Source organism: Caretta caretta, chromosome 4, assembly GCF_965140235.1.
Source record: "Caretta caretta isolate rCarCar2 chromosome 4, rCarCar1.hap1, whole genome shotgun sequence".
Lineage (NCBI taxonomy): Eukaryota > Metazoa > Chordata > Testudines > Cheloniidae > Caretta > Caretta caretta.
Genome location: NC_134209.1, coordinates 117,567,696 through 117,583,770, shown reverse-complemented (window position 1 = coordinate 117,583,770; position 16,075 = coordinate 117,567,696). Strand labels below are relative to the sequence as shown.

Genomic DNA, 16,075 nt, shown 5'->3' with positions numbered 1-16,075 from the left:
GATGATTTCTCTTTAAGACAGAGTCCAGCCTTGGAATTGGTAGCAGTGAAGGATCTGAACACTGGTGAACAGGCTCCTGTCTGTTTGAATGCAAATTACCTGACTGACTGGGAGAATAAAGACTTGCTAATAGCCCTTAGCAGAGAGAGCACACCCAATCAGCCGGTGAATTCTGTTAAGCAAGGGAAATCAGGGCTTGATCCTTCAGGTCAAGGAGGAAAGAGAGACGTTAATTTTGCAAAGGGAAGCCACAGGCTGACCCTAAAAGGCCCAAACCCCAATGGTATTGAGCCAGAGGTGTGGCAAGTCAAACCTGACTGTAGATGGACTTGAATTTGTTGTTATTGCTTATGGTAATTTTTGTAACTAATGTGTCGCTATTACCAAGAACTGTAAAGATGTACAATGTGCCTAATCTTTTGAAAAAACCCTTGAATACGTTAAAAGTGATACATAAGAACACACTTTATGTTAAAAGGCCTTGTAATACTGATGATGCAAAGTTAATGCCTATAAACTGTATTGACACTTTTCACAGGGGAAAAGACATTCCAAACCTGATGTGCTGTATGAAAGGGGAAACTGAGGCACAGTACCACATTGCTTTCACGGCTAAATGCCAAGATTCCTGTACTATGGACAACATTAATAGCTACATTGACTTGATGTTAATTGGGTTCCAAACATTTGCCAGAGTTTGTATGAATAAAGACAGGTTTCAGAGTAACAGCCATGTTAGTCTGTATTCGCAAAAAGAAAAGGAGTACTTGTGGCACCTTAGAGACTAACCAACTTATTTGAGCATAAGCTTTCGTGAGCTACAGCTCACTTCATCCGATGCATACTGTGGAAACTGCAGAAACATTTTATCTGTCTAATCTAATTATATTTGTGTATATAATGTTTCTGCAGTTTCCACAGTATGCATCCGATGAAGTGAGCTGTAGCTCACGAAAGCTTATGCTCAAATAAATTGGTTAGTCTCTAAGGTGCCACAAGTACTCCTTTTCTTTTTGTATGAATAAAGTAGCTATGTTCTTTAGCTCTTGGCAAGATCACACGAGACTGACAGGAACCATGCTGCAAAAGCAGATCCAATCTACTATTGTTCTAACCAAGTTTTACCTTGAATTTGTAAAGAGATTCAATCATGTTATTTCAGAGGAACAGCCGTGTTAGTCTGTAGTCGCAAAAAGAAAAGGAGTACTTGTGGCACCTTAGAGACTAACCAATTTATTTGAGCATGAGCTTTCTTGAGCTACAGCTCACTTCATCAGATGCATACCGTGGAAACTGCAGCAGACTTTATATATACACAGTTTTTTCCTACCCCCCCCCCCCAGATGTTCTAGTTTAACTTGGATTTAAACTTGGAGAGTGGTCAGTTTAGATGAGCTATTACCAGCAGGAGAGTGAGTTTGTGTGTGTATGGGGGTGGGGGGAGATGTGAGAAAACCTGGATTTATGCAGGAAATAGCCCGACTTGATTATGTAAAGAGTTGTCACTTTGGATGGGCTAGCACCAGCAGGAGAGTGAATTTGTGTGGGGGGGTGGAGGGTGAGAAAACCTGGATTTGTGCTGGAAATGGCCCACCTGTTGATCACTTTAGATAAGCTATTACCAGCAGGACAGTGGGGTGGGAGGAGGTATTGTTTCATATTCTCTGTGTATATATAAAGTCTGCTGCAGTTTCCACGGTATGCATCTGATGAAGTGAGCGGTAGCTCACGAAAGCTCATGCTCAAATAAATTGGTCAATCATGTTATTGAACATGACTTTGATAAACCACTTCTCTTATACACCAATACTCGCTGTAGTAAGACAGAACCAAGGATAGGAAGCTCTTGGGATGCAGTCAGTGATGTTTGTGTCATCCCTTTCTGAATCAATTTTGCGTTGGGGCTATTGACATAAGCTGGGACCGTATAGATCATTGTTGCAACCAAAGTCCTGTAGTGGCACCAAAGCTTGTATAAAGGGAGTCAAATAAGGTGTCTAAGACAAGGTTATGGTTTGCTGGTTATGATTATGCTGTCTATATGTGTGTATCATTTTTGTAGGTAAAGATATGAATACTGACTGTATTTCAAACTTATGCTATGCTTCTCGGTGACACCCCAGATAAGTTGGTGTCAGCTCTGCCTAGCCTGATTGATGGCCCATTAAGGACCATCAACTATACAATTGACCCATTGAGAGAAGGCAGACATGCCTTGTAACTCAGCAAGGTATGCAGGGACATGCCTATGGACAGAACTCTGAGGTTTTTCCAGGCCATTTGATGGACTGCTTGTCTTTGGAACAAAGAAAGAAAGACCACACGGCATGAGAATATAAAAAGCTGCTGCAGCTCCTCCATCTTGTCTTCAATCCTGCTTCTTACCTCTGGAGAACTTTGCTACGCTGAAGTCACTGAACAAAGTACTGATGACCCATCCCAGCACTGGATGTACTCCAGAGACTTGATTTGAACCTGCAGTTTATTCTATCTCTGCTGCAAGCCTGAACCAAGAACTTTGCCATTACTGTATATAATTGATTCCATTTAACCAATTCTAGCTCTCATCTGTATCTTTCTCCTTTTATGAATAAACCTTTAGATTTTAGATTCTAAAGGATTGGCAACAGCATGATTTGTGGGTCAGATCTGATTGTATATTGACCTGGGTCTGGGGCTTTGTCCTTTGGGTTCGAGAGAACCTTTTTTCTTTTCCTGGGGTATTGGTTTTCATAACCATTTGTTCCCGTAACGAGTGGCACTGGTGGTGATACTGGGAAACTGGAGTGTCTAAGGGAATTGCTTGTGTGACTTGTGGTTAGCCAGTGGGGTAAAATCAAAGTCTTCTCTGTTTGGCTGGTTTGGTTTGCCTTGGTGTGCATAGAAACCCTAGCCTTGGGCTGTAACTGCCCTGTTTTAAGCAATTTGTCCTGAATTGGCACTCTCAGTTGGGTCCTGCTAGAACCAGCATTGTTACAGTAAGTTCTAAAGCACAATCAGAGCTGGGTCTCTCAAGTTTGCTGCTAGTAACCCTCCTTTCTATCCTTCCTCCCAGCCATTCAGCTACAAGGTTGAACTGGGCCAAAAAAGCTTCCCCGGGAGTTTTTTTTCCTCAAAGATTTTGCCTTATTTGAGCTGAGACAGCCTGACCTCTCCCCCTAGGTCTCTGTAGGTTACAAATGGGGTAGAAAGCTGTTGTAAATGTCCAATCTTAACCAAGTGTGCTAGGTAGCTCAATTCTCTCCAGGTTGCTGCCTTCCACTGGTCTGTGACCCTTTGATTTACTTCCAGAGGTGAATTTTTAGCTCCATAAGTCCTTGCTGCAGCTCATCTTGGTTGGCAAATTGAAGCTTGGCTAAAGCTTGCTTAGCCTCCACTATTTCATAGAAGAAATGCTGGTCTATGCCAGTCAGATTGCTGGTCACCTCATCACTATTCCAGCACGGACATGTCCAGACCAATCTGTCTGGATGCTTTGTAGTTGTTGCTCCCACAGAGATTTCATTTCTTTCTGGCAAACCTCCGGGTGCTGCTTCAATTCCATTTGTGAAGCTTCCAGCTCCTGTTTCGGGTCTTGTTTTAAGTTCTTCTGGCTACTTCTGATTTTTGCAAGCATCCTCATTATTTGTTCCATCTTGGTTCAGCAGAAATGCCAGCTCACAATCTTTCTCCTTGGAAACTGGATCCCAAGGCGGACACCAGTGTTGCCCCTTTTTGAGCCAAGTGGCTAGTCAAATTTTGGGGCCCTGGGGATTTTCCAGAAATTGATGGAGTCTGATTGTCTCTTTTACCCAATCTTGTTTATTTACAAGTAATGTACTAAGTCCTATTTCTCCAAACACAGGAGGAACCAAGAACAAAAGGAGCAGTTTCTTAGATTACAGCCCCAAGCCTCTTTAGCCAACAGATCCAAAAGCTCTATCTCTAGCTTTACCCAGGGTCACACTATGCTCACAGGCTACTGCTTGGCTTTCTTGCTTTTTGCCTCTGCCTCTCTCCGTTGTTGTGTGTTCTCAGTTTCTGTATGTTCTCCCTTCCCTCATCCTCCCATACCTCCCCCCAGTCACAATACCCAGTGGAACCCCTTGCCCCCATGGTGTTAGTTTCTGGGCAGACTCTGTTAGACCTTGTTTTAGGTGTGACTTCTTAACTGTCTCTTAAAAGTCTCTTAAATGATGGGCATGTTCACACATCAGCTTGAATGAGGTTTTAATTCAAATCATAACAAGCTTTTATGCAGCTCATAACAGTATAGCTTGTATTGGCCTAAGTTTCACAAGTAAAGCTACAATATGGGTTCACAAAGAAAATGCATTAATTCAATAAGGTTAAAAAGAACAGAGTTCAAGGATCTGTTGGTTTTAGAGGTAATCCTTTCTCTTGTCATACACCGAAGAGTGTTTTCATCAGACTCTAACATTAATCAATGTATTTTCTTAATGTCAGACCATGGCTCCTTGGCCTGAGTTGGAAAACTCTCAACCCAATAACTATACTGAAGACTCCTCCAAGCAAGACAAGGCCATGTCTGAAAAAGATGGAGAAAATCACAAAGGTAAATTATCTGCTCCCGTATAATTTACATGGCTATAAAAACCTTACATTTGTGCTACGGGGAAAGATGGCAAGTAATCAGTTTGGTTTGTTTGTGTTTTTATTTCAACAGACAATGTTCAAAGTAAAGGTGGACTTCAGCCTGCACATTCCAACATTTCCTTGATAGATGAGCCAGGGCAAGAAGACCCGTGGAGTATGCCAGTGCTTCAGGACACTGGGGTCAAGTGGGCAGGTACAACCTGTCAATACACAACTTATTTACATGTCTTTATTTCTTCTCATCTTCTGCGCTCTTTATCTTAGGCATTTCTTCTCAAATGTTAGTTTCTGTAGAAATGAACTTAAGATCCTCCTCTTAGGCACACAGGTTTTAAAATGTTGGCATTAACCACTCTGCTTCAGTTTCCCCATTGGTAAAATGGGGCTATAATATTTCCTCAGATCCTGTGGGTGTTGAGATTACAATACGTTTACCCACCATTTTAAAGCACTGTGAGAGCTGTGGATGAAAGCTGTCAAGCAGTATGTTAATTTCAACCTTTCATTAACCCCACTATATGTGGTAAAAACCTAAAAGTGAACAGTTAAAAAAAAAAAAAAAAGAATGAATTTCAAACTTCCTGAGTCTTTAAAGTTTTTATGAAAAGCTTTTATGTGCAATGATGCTGTAGTTAAAATTTTATTAACAAGAGCATTCCTTTGGGTTTATCATCCACAAAGCTCACAATACTGTCCTTGACTCCATGGACTATGGATGGGAGACTTGCTAGAAATGCTAAACTGTTCAAAAAGAAATGCCAAACACATCAATATGTGATACATAAAAACTTACCTTATGTTTTGCAGACCTGGATAACAAAGGAAAAATCATCTGTGTACTCACAGGGATAGCGAAGTTTATTGTCTTGCTTGGACTACTCTACTTCTTTGTGTGCTCCTTGGATATACTGAGCTCTGCCTTCCAGTTGGTAGGAGGTATGAAAACTCTTATGAAGTATCAGGTTAGGCTTTGGGTGGGCTGTTGAATCTAGTTCAATTCAAAATAAATTAACTAATCAAAGAATATTAACCTTGAGAACCCCTTTCATTTAAATATACAGAGGGAGGCCTCTGTGATTGAATGTTGATCTCCCTTTGTTTGCAGGATGCCTTTGTTTCCAGAATTCCAGAGTAGTGTTGACATTAGAGATTAGTGACCCCAGTTTATTTTGGAAGTCCCTTTTATTTTAGTGACTGTTAAATACACAGGTGTATTTGTATTTTCTTCAATATGTGAAAATGTTTTTACCGTGGAGAGACTTAAAACTGGATGCTTATTGAAAGCTCTCATGATCCCAGGTTTCCTGTGCCCCATGCTCAGGTAACTGCTGCCAACACCAAGCCTTGCAGATAGAAATGTTATATCATGTCACCCTTTGCTCTGCTCCCTTATTTCTAGGATCTAGTCCCCTGGAGCAGGGCTCTTGCTGATAAAAACAGTAGGTGCTATCTCAACGCTAATGCAGGAAAATCCATTCACCACAGCTCCAGACTTGGTTAACAAACTCTTACTTTATTACTTACAAGTAAACCCATGAATGATCTAATTTCCACTTCATCTAGAGGTGCCCTTTACCCTCTCAAGCTTAGGAAAATGTTATTACAGATCCCAATTTTCAGGCTTCTTTCTCAGAAGCTGCTAGGTTCATGTCCTCCTAACCTGGTCTCCGTGCCACCTTCCTGGTAGTGTGGACTCCTACAGTTCCCAATGGACTAGTGTCTGGTGTCATGAGAGTCCATTCCTGGCACCTTCAACCAGGTCCCAGAAGAAAACACTTCCAGCCAACCAGGCTCCACTCTCCGTTACCCCAGTCCTCTCCCAATTGCTGTCTTTTGAGTGAAAGGTGGTGCTTAGCAACCAAATGGGCCTTTACCGAGTCCTCAGATGTTAAATCACTGTCTCATGTCCACCCTAGGTTTTACTTCCCTCCAACCCATACACAAAATAACATTAACTCACCACATTACCTTAAATTCTCCATAAAAGCATACAACTAAGATCCTTTCAGGATGCAAGGTGTTATCTAAATACATAAAGGCCAGATTCTGCTCATAGTTAAATTGGTGTAGCTCCAGGATAAATCTGTTGGCTTCTGTGGAGTTACTCTGAATTTACACCAGTGTAACGGAAAGTAGAAATTAACCCTGAATTATTCATGATTATTCACACTGTAAACCAGAAATATTAACAATATGATCTTATTTAAATCTAGGATAATAGCTGGAAAATGGTTGCTTTTATTCATATCCAACTTTCACACCATTTTATTGATGTCTGAATCAGTCATTTAGTTGATCAAGCATAAAACCACTCAGCAGAAAAATGCTTAAATGAGTGAATGCCCCATGTGGGATTAGACCACAGGGTCATGCTGAAAGTAAGGCAAAATATAGAAGGATTTGGACCTATCAATGCACTACCCATGTCTACGCCTCAGACAGTTGTTTCCTTTGCTGATCCCCTAAGACTAAGTACATCTTTGTACAACAATCATAATGGTCCCTTCTGACCTTAGAGTCTATAAATCTATTAATCTTTTTTCCCCTCAGGGGTTTCTCCCTCAAACCTCAACCCCTTCCCCAATTTTGATGGCCTTCCCTCAGACAAAGTAGGTTAGATACAGTTCTCTCTGGAGCCCATTGTTATACCAATAAAATAAACACCAGCAGGATCTTATCAAAGGGGAAAAGGCAAAATGACACATTTATTGTGAATAGAGAAAGAATCATAGTAAGCAGTTAGTTATAGCTATAAGATTCCATTCAATTTCATATTTATTCACACATTCATTCACACACACACACAGGTTCTGCAAGGTGGTTATCATAGTTACCAGCCTTAGAGTTGCTCATGCCAAGCCACTGGCCAGATGGCCTGGACATGAAGAGGGAGCAGGGCCTTGTCAGATGCTCATCTGACGCTCCTGGAAGTTGGTTTGCAGAATCAGACCCCAAAGTTCTCACTTTCTAGAGTCTATTTTTATAGGAATTTCTTCCTATGCCAGTCTATGGGCATTGCTTCATCATGCTGTTGCTGAATCAATCAGCAGATAGCACATTCCTGATGGCTCTGTGCTGCCAGATGTTATCTTGTTCTTTGGTTCTCCCATCCTTGAGGCTGTTGGGTGGATTCCAGTCTGCCCTGCAGGGGTCCCTTGGTTATTTCCACTTGACGCCTTCTTCAGCCAATGGACACTGGATTCTTAGGCTGGCACCTCCCTGATCATTCAGTTATTAGCCACACCAAGCGTCCATCCACATACATCCTCTATCTCTATTTTAATCACAATTGTTAACAAAGCGAGATGAATACAACAAAAGGGGGGGAGTCTCTGGGTGCTGTTTCTGTTGTTACAGAGTATTGCTTTGAGTCTCTCTCTGAGTGAGTAGTTGTTGTTACAAAGAATTGCTTTGAGAATAGACTCTGTCTTAGCAGCTTGGTCTCTTGATTTTTGGTACTGTTTCTCTCCCTCTATGTGTGAAACTTGCAAGCTGCTAATTGTGTTAGTACATTCTAAGACAGAGTCTGTTCTCAAAGCAATTCTTTGTAACAACAACTACTCACACAGAGAGAGACTCAAAGCAATACTCTAACAACAGAAACAGCACCTAGAGACTCCCTGCCTTTTTGTTGTATTCATCTCGCTTTGTTAACAATTGTGATTAAAATAGAGATAGAGGATGTATGTGGATGGACGCTTGGTGTGGCTAATAACTGAATGATCAGGGAGGTGCCAGCCTAAGAATCCAGTGTCTATCGGCCGAAGAAGACGTCAAGTGGAAATAACCAGAGGACCCCCGGAGGGCAGACTGGAATCCCCCAACAGCCTCAAGGATGAGAGAACCAAAGAACAAGATAACATCTGGCAGCACAGAGCCATCAGGAATGTGCTATCTGCTGACTGATTCAGCAACAGCATGATGAAGCAATGCCCATAGACTGGCATAGGAAGAAATTCCTATAAAAATAGACTCTAGAAAGTGAGAACTTTGGGGTCTGATTCTGCAAACCAACTTCCAGGAGCGTCAGATGAGCATCTGACAAGGCCCTGCTCCCTCCTCATGTCCAGGCCATCTGGCCAGTGGCTTGGCAGGAGCAACTCTAAGGCTGGTAACTATGATAACCACCTTGCAGAACCTGTGTGTGTGTGTGAATGAATGTGTGAATAAATATGAAATTGAATGGAATGTTATATCTACAACTAACTGCTTACTATGATTCTTTCTGTATTCACAATAAATGTGTCATTTTGCCTTTTCCCCTTTAATAAGATCCTTCTGGTTTTTATTGTATTGGAATAACACCATCACCGTTGCTGATTTTTCAGTCAACCAAAGGAAAGAGAAAAATGTAAGGTGTTCCCTGATCACTCAGAAGGCTAGAGACTATGTTCGGGATCTGAACTTGGATCCCTTGGTTGTATCACCTTTAGACTGACAGGCATGGCCACATGCATATTGTTTTTATGATCTTTCACAAAATGCTGTCTTATTTACTATTGACTATACAAGGCACTTTCTCACTAAAATAATTCCTTTACATAGGTAAAGCAGCAGGGGACATTTTTCGAGATGGTTCTGTGCTGTCAAATCCTGTTGCTGGTCTGGTGATTGGAGTTCTGGTGACAGTCATGGTGCAGAGCTCTAGCACTTCCTCATCCATTATAGTCAGCATGGTGTCTTCTACATGTAAGTCTGCTTACAATAAGCTAGTGCAGATCACCCTCAGACCCTTTACATTCACCACCTTTTACCTCCAGGTATGGAAACACTGAGAATGAGGAAAGGGATTGCAGGAAAACAACCTCACAGTTATTTCATCCTGGTATAAAACAAGAAATGAACAGCAATTAAAAATGGACACATAGCATAGATAACCAGCCACCCCTTAACTGTGTGAAATCTGTTTGGTACACTGACACTAGATTTGTTAACTTCAGCCGCACTTGCATACTTCATCCTACCAACAAAGTTATTGTAACTGATTTGCTTCTGTGGTTGAGTTCTGTGAGAGTTGCATGCAGGATAATGCTTAGTATAAGACAGAATTTCTACTACTTTCACATCTTGTGGCAGTGGCAGAAAACCAGTATGCTTCAGATGCAGACCATGACCTTCAAATAATCAGATTAATCATGTAGCATGTTCTCAAGGTGCTTTGTTAAAATAAACTTGTTTAGATTATAGTGCTTGATTACAGTTACTTACTTAACAGGACAAATCCCGATCCCACTGAAGTCAATGGCAAAGCTCCCATTGATTTCAGTGGGAGGATGATTAGGTCCAATGTAAAATGTGTGCCAAGGATTTGATTTTCTCCTAATACTCCTTTTTTACTTTATAGTGTTGAGTGTAAAGTCTGCTATTCCTATCATAATGGGGGCAAATATTGGTACCTCCGTCACAAACACAATTGTGGCGCTCATGCAAGCTGGAGACAGGAATGAATTTAGAAGGTATTGTGCTTTAATCTTAGCCCTTAAGAGCTATTTTCAACTCCTCTAGCAGGCTTTCTTTTGTGTTCTTATCATCACAGTAGCCACTTTACAGTTTAATTGTCCAAAGGGATGTTTTATCATTTGGAAAGGTGAAAGTCCATTTTCTAAAGCATTTAATGAATTTGTTGTGCATTTTCAGTTATATACTTGGATATAAACTAATTAAAATAAGTCAATGTTTAGTCCACAATCATGAAAAAATATGCAATCCTGTCTCACTTAAATCAAGGGGAATTTTGTGATTGACCTCAATAGGCTCTGTCCTGCTTAGTCATCATACATAATTACATGGCAATTCTGTAGCTTTCTGCTTCATAAAGCTGTCAGCTTTGGTAGTACTGTAAGTACCATGTTGCCTTTGTTCATGAGCTATGTGCCACTATAAAGTACAGTACAACCTAGACTTAATGTAGTATAATTGAAAATACATCTGAAAAAAGGCATAGTGGTTCCATTGAAAAGTTCCACAGTTCTAAGAGATTCTACTCTTGCTTAATAAAATCCTCCTTTTTGAAGATAAGGCATGTCACAGGAGCTAGTAGAATCTTTCTAACCAGTGGAATTTGAAGAGTGCCTGCTTTTCTACCCACATTTCACCATATTTCTATAAAAGGCAAAGAAAAACTTTGTCTGCACAGGAGAGGTTAATGTTACACTAAATAAAGTGTTTTCTACCTATTGTTTACTCTCCTTATGATTTTTTTCAAGTCTGTCAATTCCACAGTAAGTAAGATATGGTAAGATGAGGAAAGTGAAACATTCTAACAATTGACTGTCTCCATTACGAGTTGATGGATTACTAACTTGACACTACAAAGGTACACTGCTAGCTTACTGATAGAGAGCAGTAAAAATGGGATGGGAGTGAGACTTTGGCACCTTGTCATTCAGTACAAATAATAAAGAATATGTGCACATAACCAGGTGCGTGAAATGCATTTACCCAAAACATATCTCAGTGTGTTTGTTGTCCCTCTGAATCTTACCAGTCTTTGTCAATGACATACACATGACCTACCAAATAATTTGTTAGAGCTAAATAATGTATAGAAGGGAGAAACTTTAATTACTAAAGTAAAATGAAAAAGTTGCTTTGTAATATAATTATTAATAATCATATCTATCTGTTGTTAACCTGTACTGTTCGCATCGCTCTTGTGGTGGTTGAAATGCATCAATATATTCATATTTCAAAGAAAGAATAAAAAATGACAAGTGCCTGCTAGCAGTCAAAATAATACTGATTATGTGACTGCATCGTCATTTCCATTGTCCAATTCTAATGTTCCAACTTCCACTAATATTCTATCCTCAAGCAATATTGCAAACCTAAGGTATCCAACAGATTAACATTTAGAAAATGTGTTTCCTCGGCTCACAGCATTAGGTTTTTAGTTTTAGGAACTACATTTTAAAATATATATAGCTAAATTGGAGAGAATTAAAAGGAGATTAATAAGTGATTAAAGACTTGGAAAAGAAGACCTATGAGGAAACAACTGTGAATGTTCAGTCTGCAGAAAAGAAAGCTGGAAGGGAGATCTACAATAATTGTTTGTAAATATACACAGGATTGCTATAAAGAGGATAGGGATAAATAATTCATGTTAGTCGGTAAGGACAGGGAAAAAAACGGTTTTAGCTACAGCAGGGAAAAGTCAGGCTAAGTATTAGGGGAGAACAGTATAACTACAGTTGAGCGATGGAACAAGCTAATGGAGATTATGCAGTGGCTTTCACTGGAAATAGTTAAGGCAAGACATGACACCCCTCTTTCAGGGAGAATTGCTTCATATGTCTGTTCTTGTTTGACGTTTTAATCCCTCAGGGCCCGTTTTGCCAATTGCATGTAAGATTCTGTGCACTGAGAGACAGGATGGCAGGTTGTGGCCCTAAAAATGAAATCATTCCTGCCTCAGTGCAGGCTCCTTTCTAACCCATATGATTACATCCTTTATCTATGTTATACATGTTATTCAAACAGCAAATCATCTTTTTGAATCTCTTTTTGCAGGGCCTTTGCTGGAGCTACAGTCCATGATTTCTTTAACTGGCTCTCAGTGTTTGTGTTGTTGCCCCTTGAAGTAGTGTCTGGTTATCTTTATCGTCTTACTAATGTTATAGTTGAATCCTTTAATCTCGAGAGTGGCAAAGATGCCCCTGAGCTGCTAAAAGTCATCACAGATCCTTTTACAAAGCTTATCATCCAGGTAAGCTCTCACTTTAATGAGGCCACTTGCTTGATTCATCTTCAGTTAATCAAACTGCTCTCAGGCTGCTGGGCTGCCTGTTAGTATTACTGTACTCATGACAGAAAAGCTCATTTTATTTCATTTTATTTTATTTTATTGTTTCACATTTCCTGAAATCTTATGTATTAGATGCATGTTTCAAATATTTCAAAAAAATTGTCAATTTAATGCTGACACTCCAGCCAGGCGCTTGTGGGAGGGTTGGTTGGGAGTTAGGCGGTTGGTGAAAAATAGAGTGAACAGGGAAATTGATACATGGAGAAGTTGATTTTATATGAAATCAACTATGCGTGTTTGTTTAAATGAGGGATAGGTGATGGCTGATTTGGTCTAGTACATGGGGAAAAGGATGTATGTTTCATTTTTTTATAGATATATAAAAACAAGAAAGGAAGATTATTTTTCCAGGAGTTAAACCCCTGTTTAAATTTCTTGTTGGGCCGGAGATCAGGCCACTTCCAAGATCATGTAAAAGCAGCAAAGAGTCCTGTGGCACCTTATAGATCAACAGATGTATTGGAGCATAAGCTTTCGTGGGTGAATATGAAAGCTTATGCTCCAATACATCTGTTAGTCTATAAGGTGCCACAGGACTCTTAGTCTCGATCTGTAAAAGCAGCAAACACGGCTACCCCTCTGATACTTTCCAAGATCATGTTTGCTTTACTCATGTTAGCAGACCTATTGATTTCAGTGGGACTACTTGGAGGAGTTAGATGAGCAGGCTTGGCTTTAATTTGCAGATGCAAACTACAGACCGGAATGACTGTGTTCTATTTGTTTCTTCTCTTTTAGCTTGATAAATCAGTAATAAATGCAATTGCTACAAATGAGGAAGGAGCAAAAAACAAATCCCTGGTAAAGACTTGGTGCAAAACTAAAACAAATGTGGTGAGTATTGTGTTAAACCGGCTTTTGTGCTCTTAAGGAAAGATATTGCCACCTAACTATCATTCCTTCATATAGAAGGAAATAGTTTGACAGTATTATAAATACATCCACAGCACAAAAAGATATTTTTCTATTACTACTAATTACAGTAGTTAGGCAGGGTATTCTAATATATACAGTTTGTGAGATTATTTTGAGATTAGTTTTATTTGTTGCATAAAATAAATGAACAAAGTGTAACACTCTTGTACCTCTACTGAAGTCAAAGGAGTTGTACCAAGTATGAATTTGGCCTACTGTGTCTGACACTGAACAATGCTGTACATCTTTTGATTTGTCATTTGTCATTTGTCTTGAATCAAAAAGAAAAAGAAAAATCTCCTAAATCCACAATTATTTTAAATTTCTGGTGCTGCTGCAGACTTCCTGCATGTGGAAAATATCTGCAACTCAGCAATAATAATACCACCTTCCCCCTACCATTTTCCTGTCTTGTCCATTTATATTGTAAGCTCTTCAGGGCATGGTCTGTCTTTTACTATGTGTTTGTAGAATGCCAAGCACCATAGGTCCCTGTGACTGGGGACTTTTGGTGCTATTGCATAAAAATAATTAACAAAAAGAGGTGAAAGTCATCTGCAATGAAGCATGAATTTCAGCAGAACAGAAAAGTGCCCCTGACAGTAGTCTCTGACTGTGACTATAAATGCTGAGGTGAAGGTACAAACAGCAAAGCCAAATATTCAAGCAGGAGACCAATGCAGTATAGCAGCATTCCAGTGAGTTGATCTGACAAACCAAAACAGAACTAGTTTATTCTGATGTGCATTAGTCTTTTGGCAGTTGCCTATTTTAGTATTCTTGGAAAACTGCTTTGTGACCAACCTGACTTGGAGCTTAAACTGAATTCATAACTCAGGCAAAACTCCCAATTAAAGGTATTTCTTTCAGTAGTTAACTTCAATATATATTTTGCTAGATTAAAGACTGCAGGATTTGGATCTTGTTCAGTGCTTCATCTAAATAAAAACTGGTTTGTTAAAGATTCCTTGGTGCTCTTAATGAGAATGTTATCATTTCTCATATGTATTACAGTTACGTTCAAAGTCTCCAAGTCAGCGGCCCCAAATGCATAAAAAGATACAATTCCTGCTCTGAAGAATTTAAAATCTAGTGCTCAAATTTTCAGATGAGCCTAATGCAGTTAGTCACTCACCTGCCATTAATATTCAATGAGCTTTGGCCACCCAACTCTCAAACACGTCTTTGAAAATCCCAGCCTAAGAAGATAAGTGATTACATGGAGCGTTTGGGAAGAGGGATATAATCAAATACATACAATTTTATGTGCATGTATACATTTGTTGTTCTAGAACTGCCACTCAAGGAAATAGTTAAATTTAAAAACAACTAAACAAATAGTCTCAGCAGAGAGGCCAAATATTGAATAGCTATGGGAACAAATTTGATAACTCCAGGTCAGGGTTGAGGTATATTAGCAGGCAGTATGGAAAGCTTGCACTGCCCCTGCCCATATAGTACCTTTTCTGTCGACAAACACAAAATGTTACTCAGCAGGACTATCAACCTACCATCTTTCAGGAGTACAAAATGCACGAAAAATAGTTCTTAAGATAGGAGTCATGTTAGATTCTCTGTAGTCCCTCCTGCACAGCAATGACCCCGTAAAAACCCGTAGGTCATATTTCCCCTTTGATTTTTTGCACTCAAGTCCCATTTATTTAATAGAATACAGCCTGCTACTCTGAAGCCCAATATCAGTTTATGATGGGCTAGATTCTGTCACCCTTACTTCCTTTGAAAACTACCTTACTAGATTTCAGTAAGACTACTTTCAGAGTAAGCTACTGTCAGCATGAATAAGAGGAGCAGGTTCTGGTCCATTAAAAATGTGACCATGCACACCTCTTTAAACGTATATTCTAAAGGCTAGATTCTGATTACTCTTTGAGTAATCTCATTGAAACCAGTGGGATGGGATGGGAAATAAGGTTCTACTCAATGAAAGTAAGGATATTAGAATCAGGTCCTACAACAACAGCATATTGCTTGGCTCTAATACTAACTGGTTGGCTTTGCTGCTGCTAGTGGCTATTTCAGAAGCTCTGATGAGAGTGGTAATGTTGTAATAATACAGTAAGTAACATTTGGCAATAAATGGGCAGTAATTGCTGCTGAATTTGCAGAAGAGTCATTAAACATTGTAAGATTTCATGATTTACTTACAATAACCCCTGGTTTCAGAGTCTACTATGAATCCTAGACAATCAGTTCTCTTGTGTTTATTAAATTGTATGCTTAGTCCCGTGTCTCTGATGAATAAAAATTCATGTGAAGGAAAGGAAAGGAGAAGAGATGTGTAGAACCCCTACTGCGTTGTCATTCAAAAATATTGTTAAATTGGTGCATTTAAACACACAATATTAGAAAATTGTTTTAATAAGCCCCTTACAAGCGTAGGCACAGACAACCTGTCACTGGCTGTAAGGGCAACAAAGTGAGAGATAACAGAAAAGGAAAAACTTGTCCGTGGACTAGTGACAGTCACAATGTCAATGGCTCAGAGAGTCAGAGTTCAAAGTCTAACTGGCTGGTAACCACTTTCTTGGACTGTACAGTTCAACAAACAATCCATTCCATGCGTTCTTAATCTGGCTAGGATGTCCAGACCTTGTATTATATAACCCTGTTTCTCTGTGAACTGAAGAGTCAGGGTCTGTGTGTGTCTGCCACCCTGAATGAAGAATCCTGTTTGCATCCACTAGAGCTGAGTCTGATCTACTCGAGACAACTGCTTTGAAAGAGCAGAACATGACT

At 39.7% G+C, this 16,075-nt stretch overlaps 1 protein-coding gene across 4 annotated transcripts in view; it reads left to right on the top strand.

Annotated features, from left to right (window-relative positions):
• The window catches only part of SLC34A2 (solute carrier family 34 member 2), a 53,196-nt gene that overhangs the window by 20,104 nt on the left and 17,017 nt on the right, over nucleotides 1–16,075 (top strand). For all 4 annotated transcript variants that reach the window (XM_075127993.1, XM_048848687.2, XM_075127992.1 and 1 more), the window contains 7 exons: nucleotides 4,447–4,555; nucleotides 4,667–4,789; nucleotides 5,404–5,532; nucleotides 9,142–9,285; nucleotides 9,941–10,052; nucleotides 12,109–12,304; nucleotides 13,142–13,237. In XM_075127993.1, coding sequence (XP_074984094.1) covers nucleotides 4,450–4,555; nucleotides 4,667–4,789; nucleotides 5,404–5,532; nucleotides 9,142–9,285; nucleotides 9,941–10,052; nucleotides 12,109–12,304; nucleotides 13,142–13,237 — 906 coding nt within the window. In that variant the 5' untranslated portion in view covers nucleotides 4,447–4,449. The remainder of the gene's footprint in view (nucleotides 1–4,446; nucleotides 4,556–4,666; nucleotides 4,790–5,403; nucleotides 5,533–9,141; nucleotides 9,286–9,940; nucleotides 10,053–12,108; nucleotides 12,305–13,141; nucleotides 13,238–16,075) is intronic.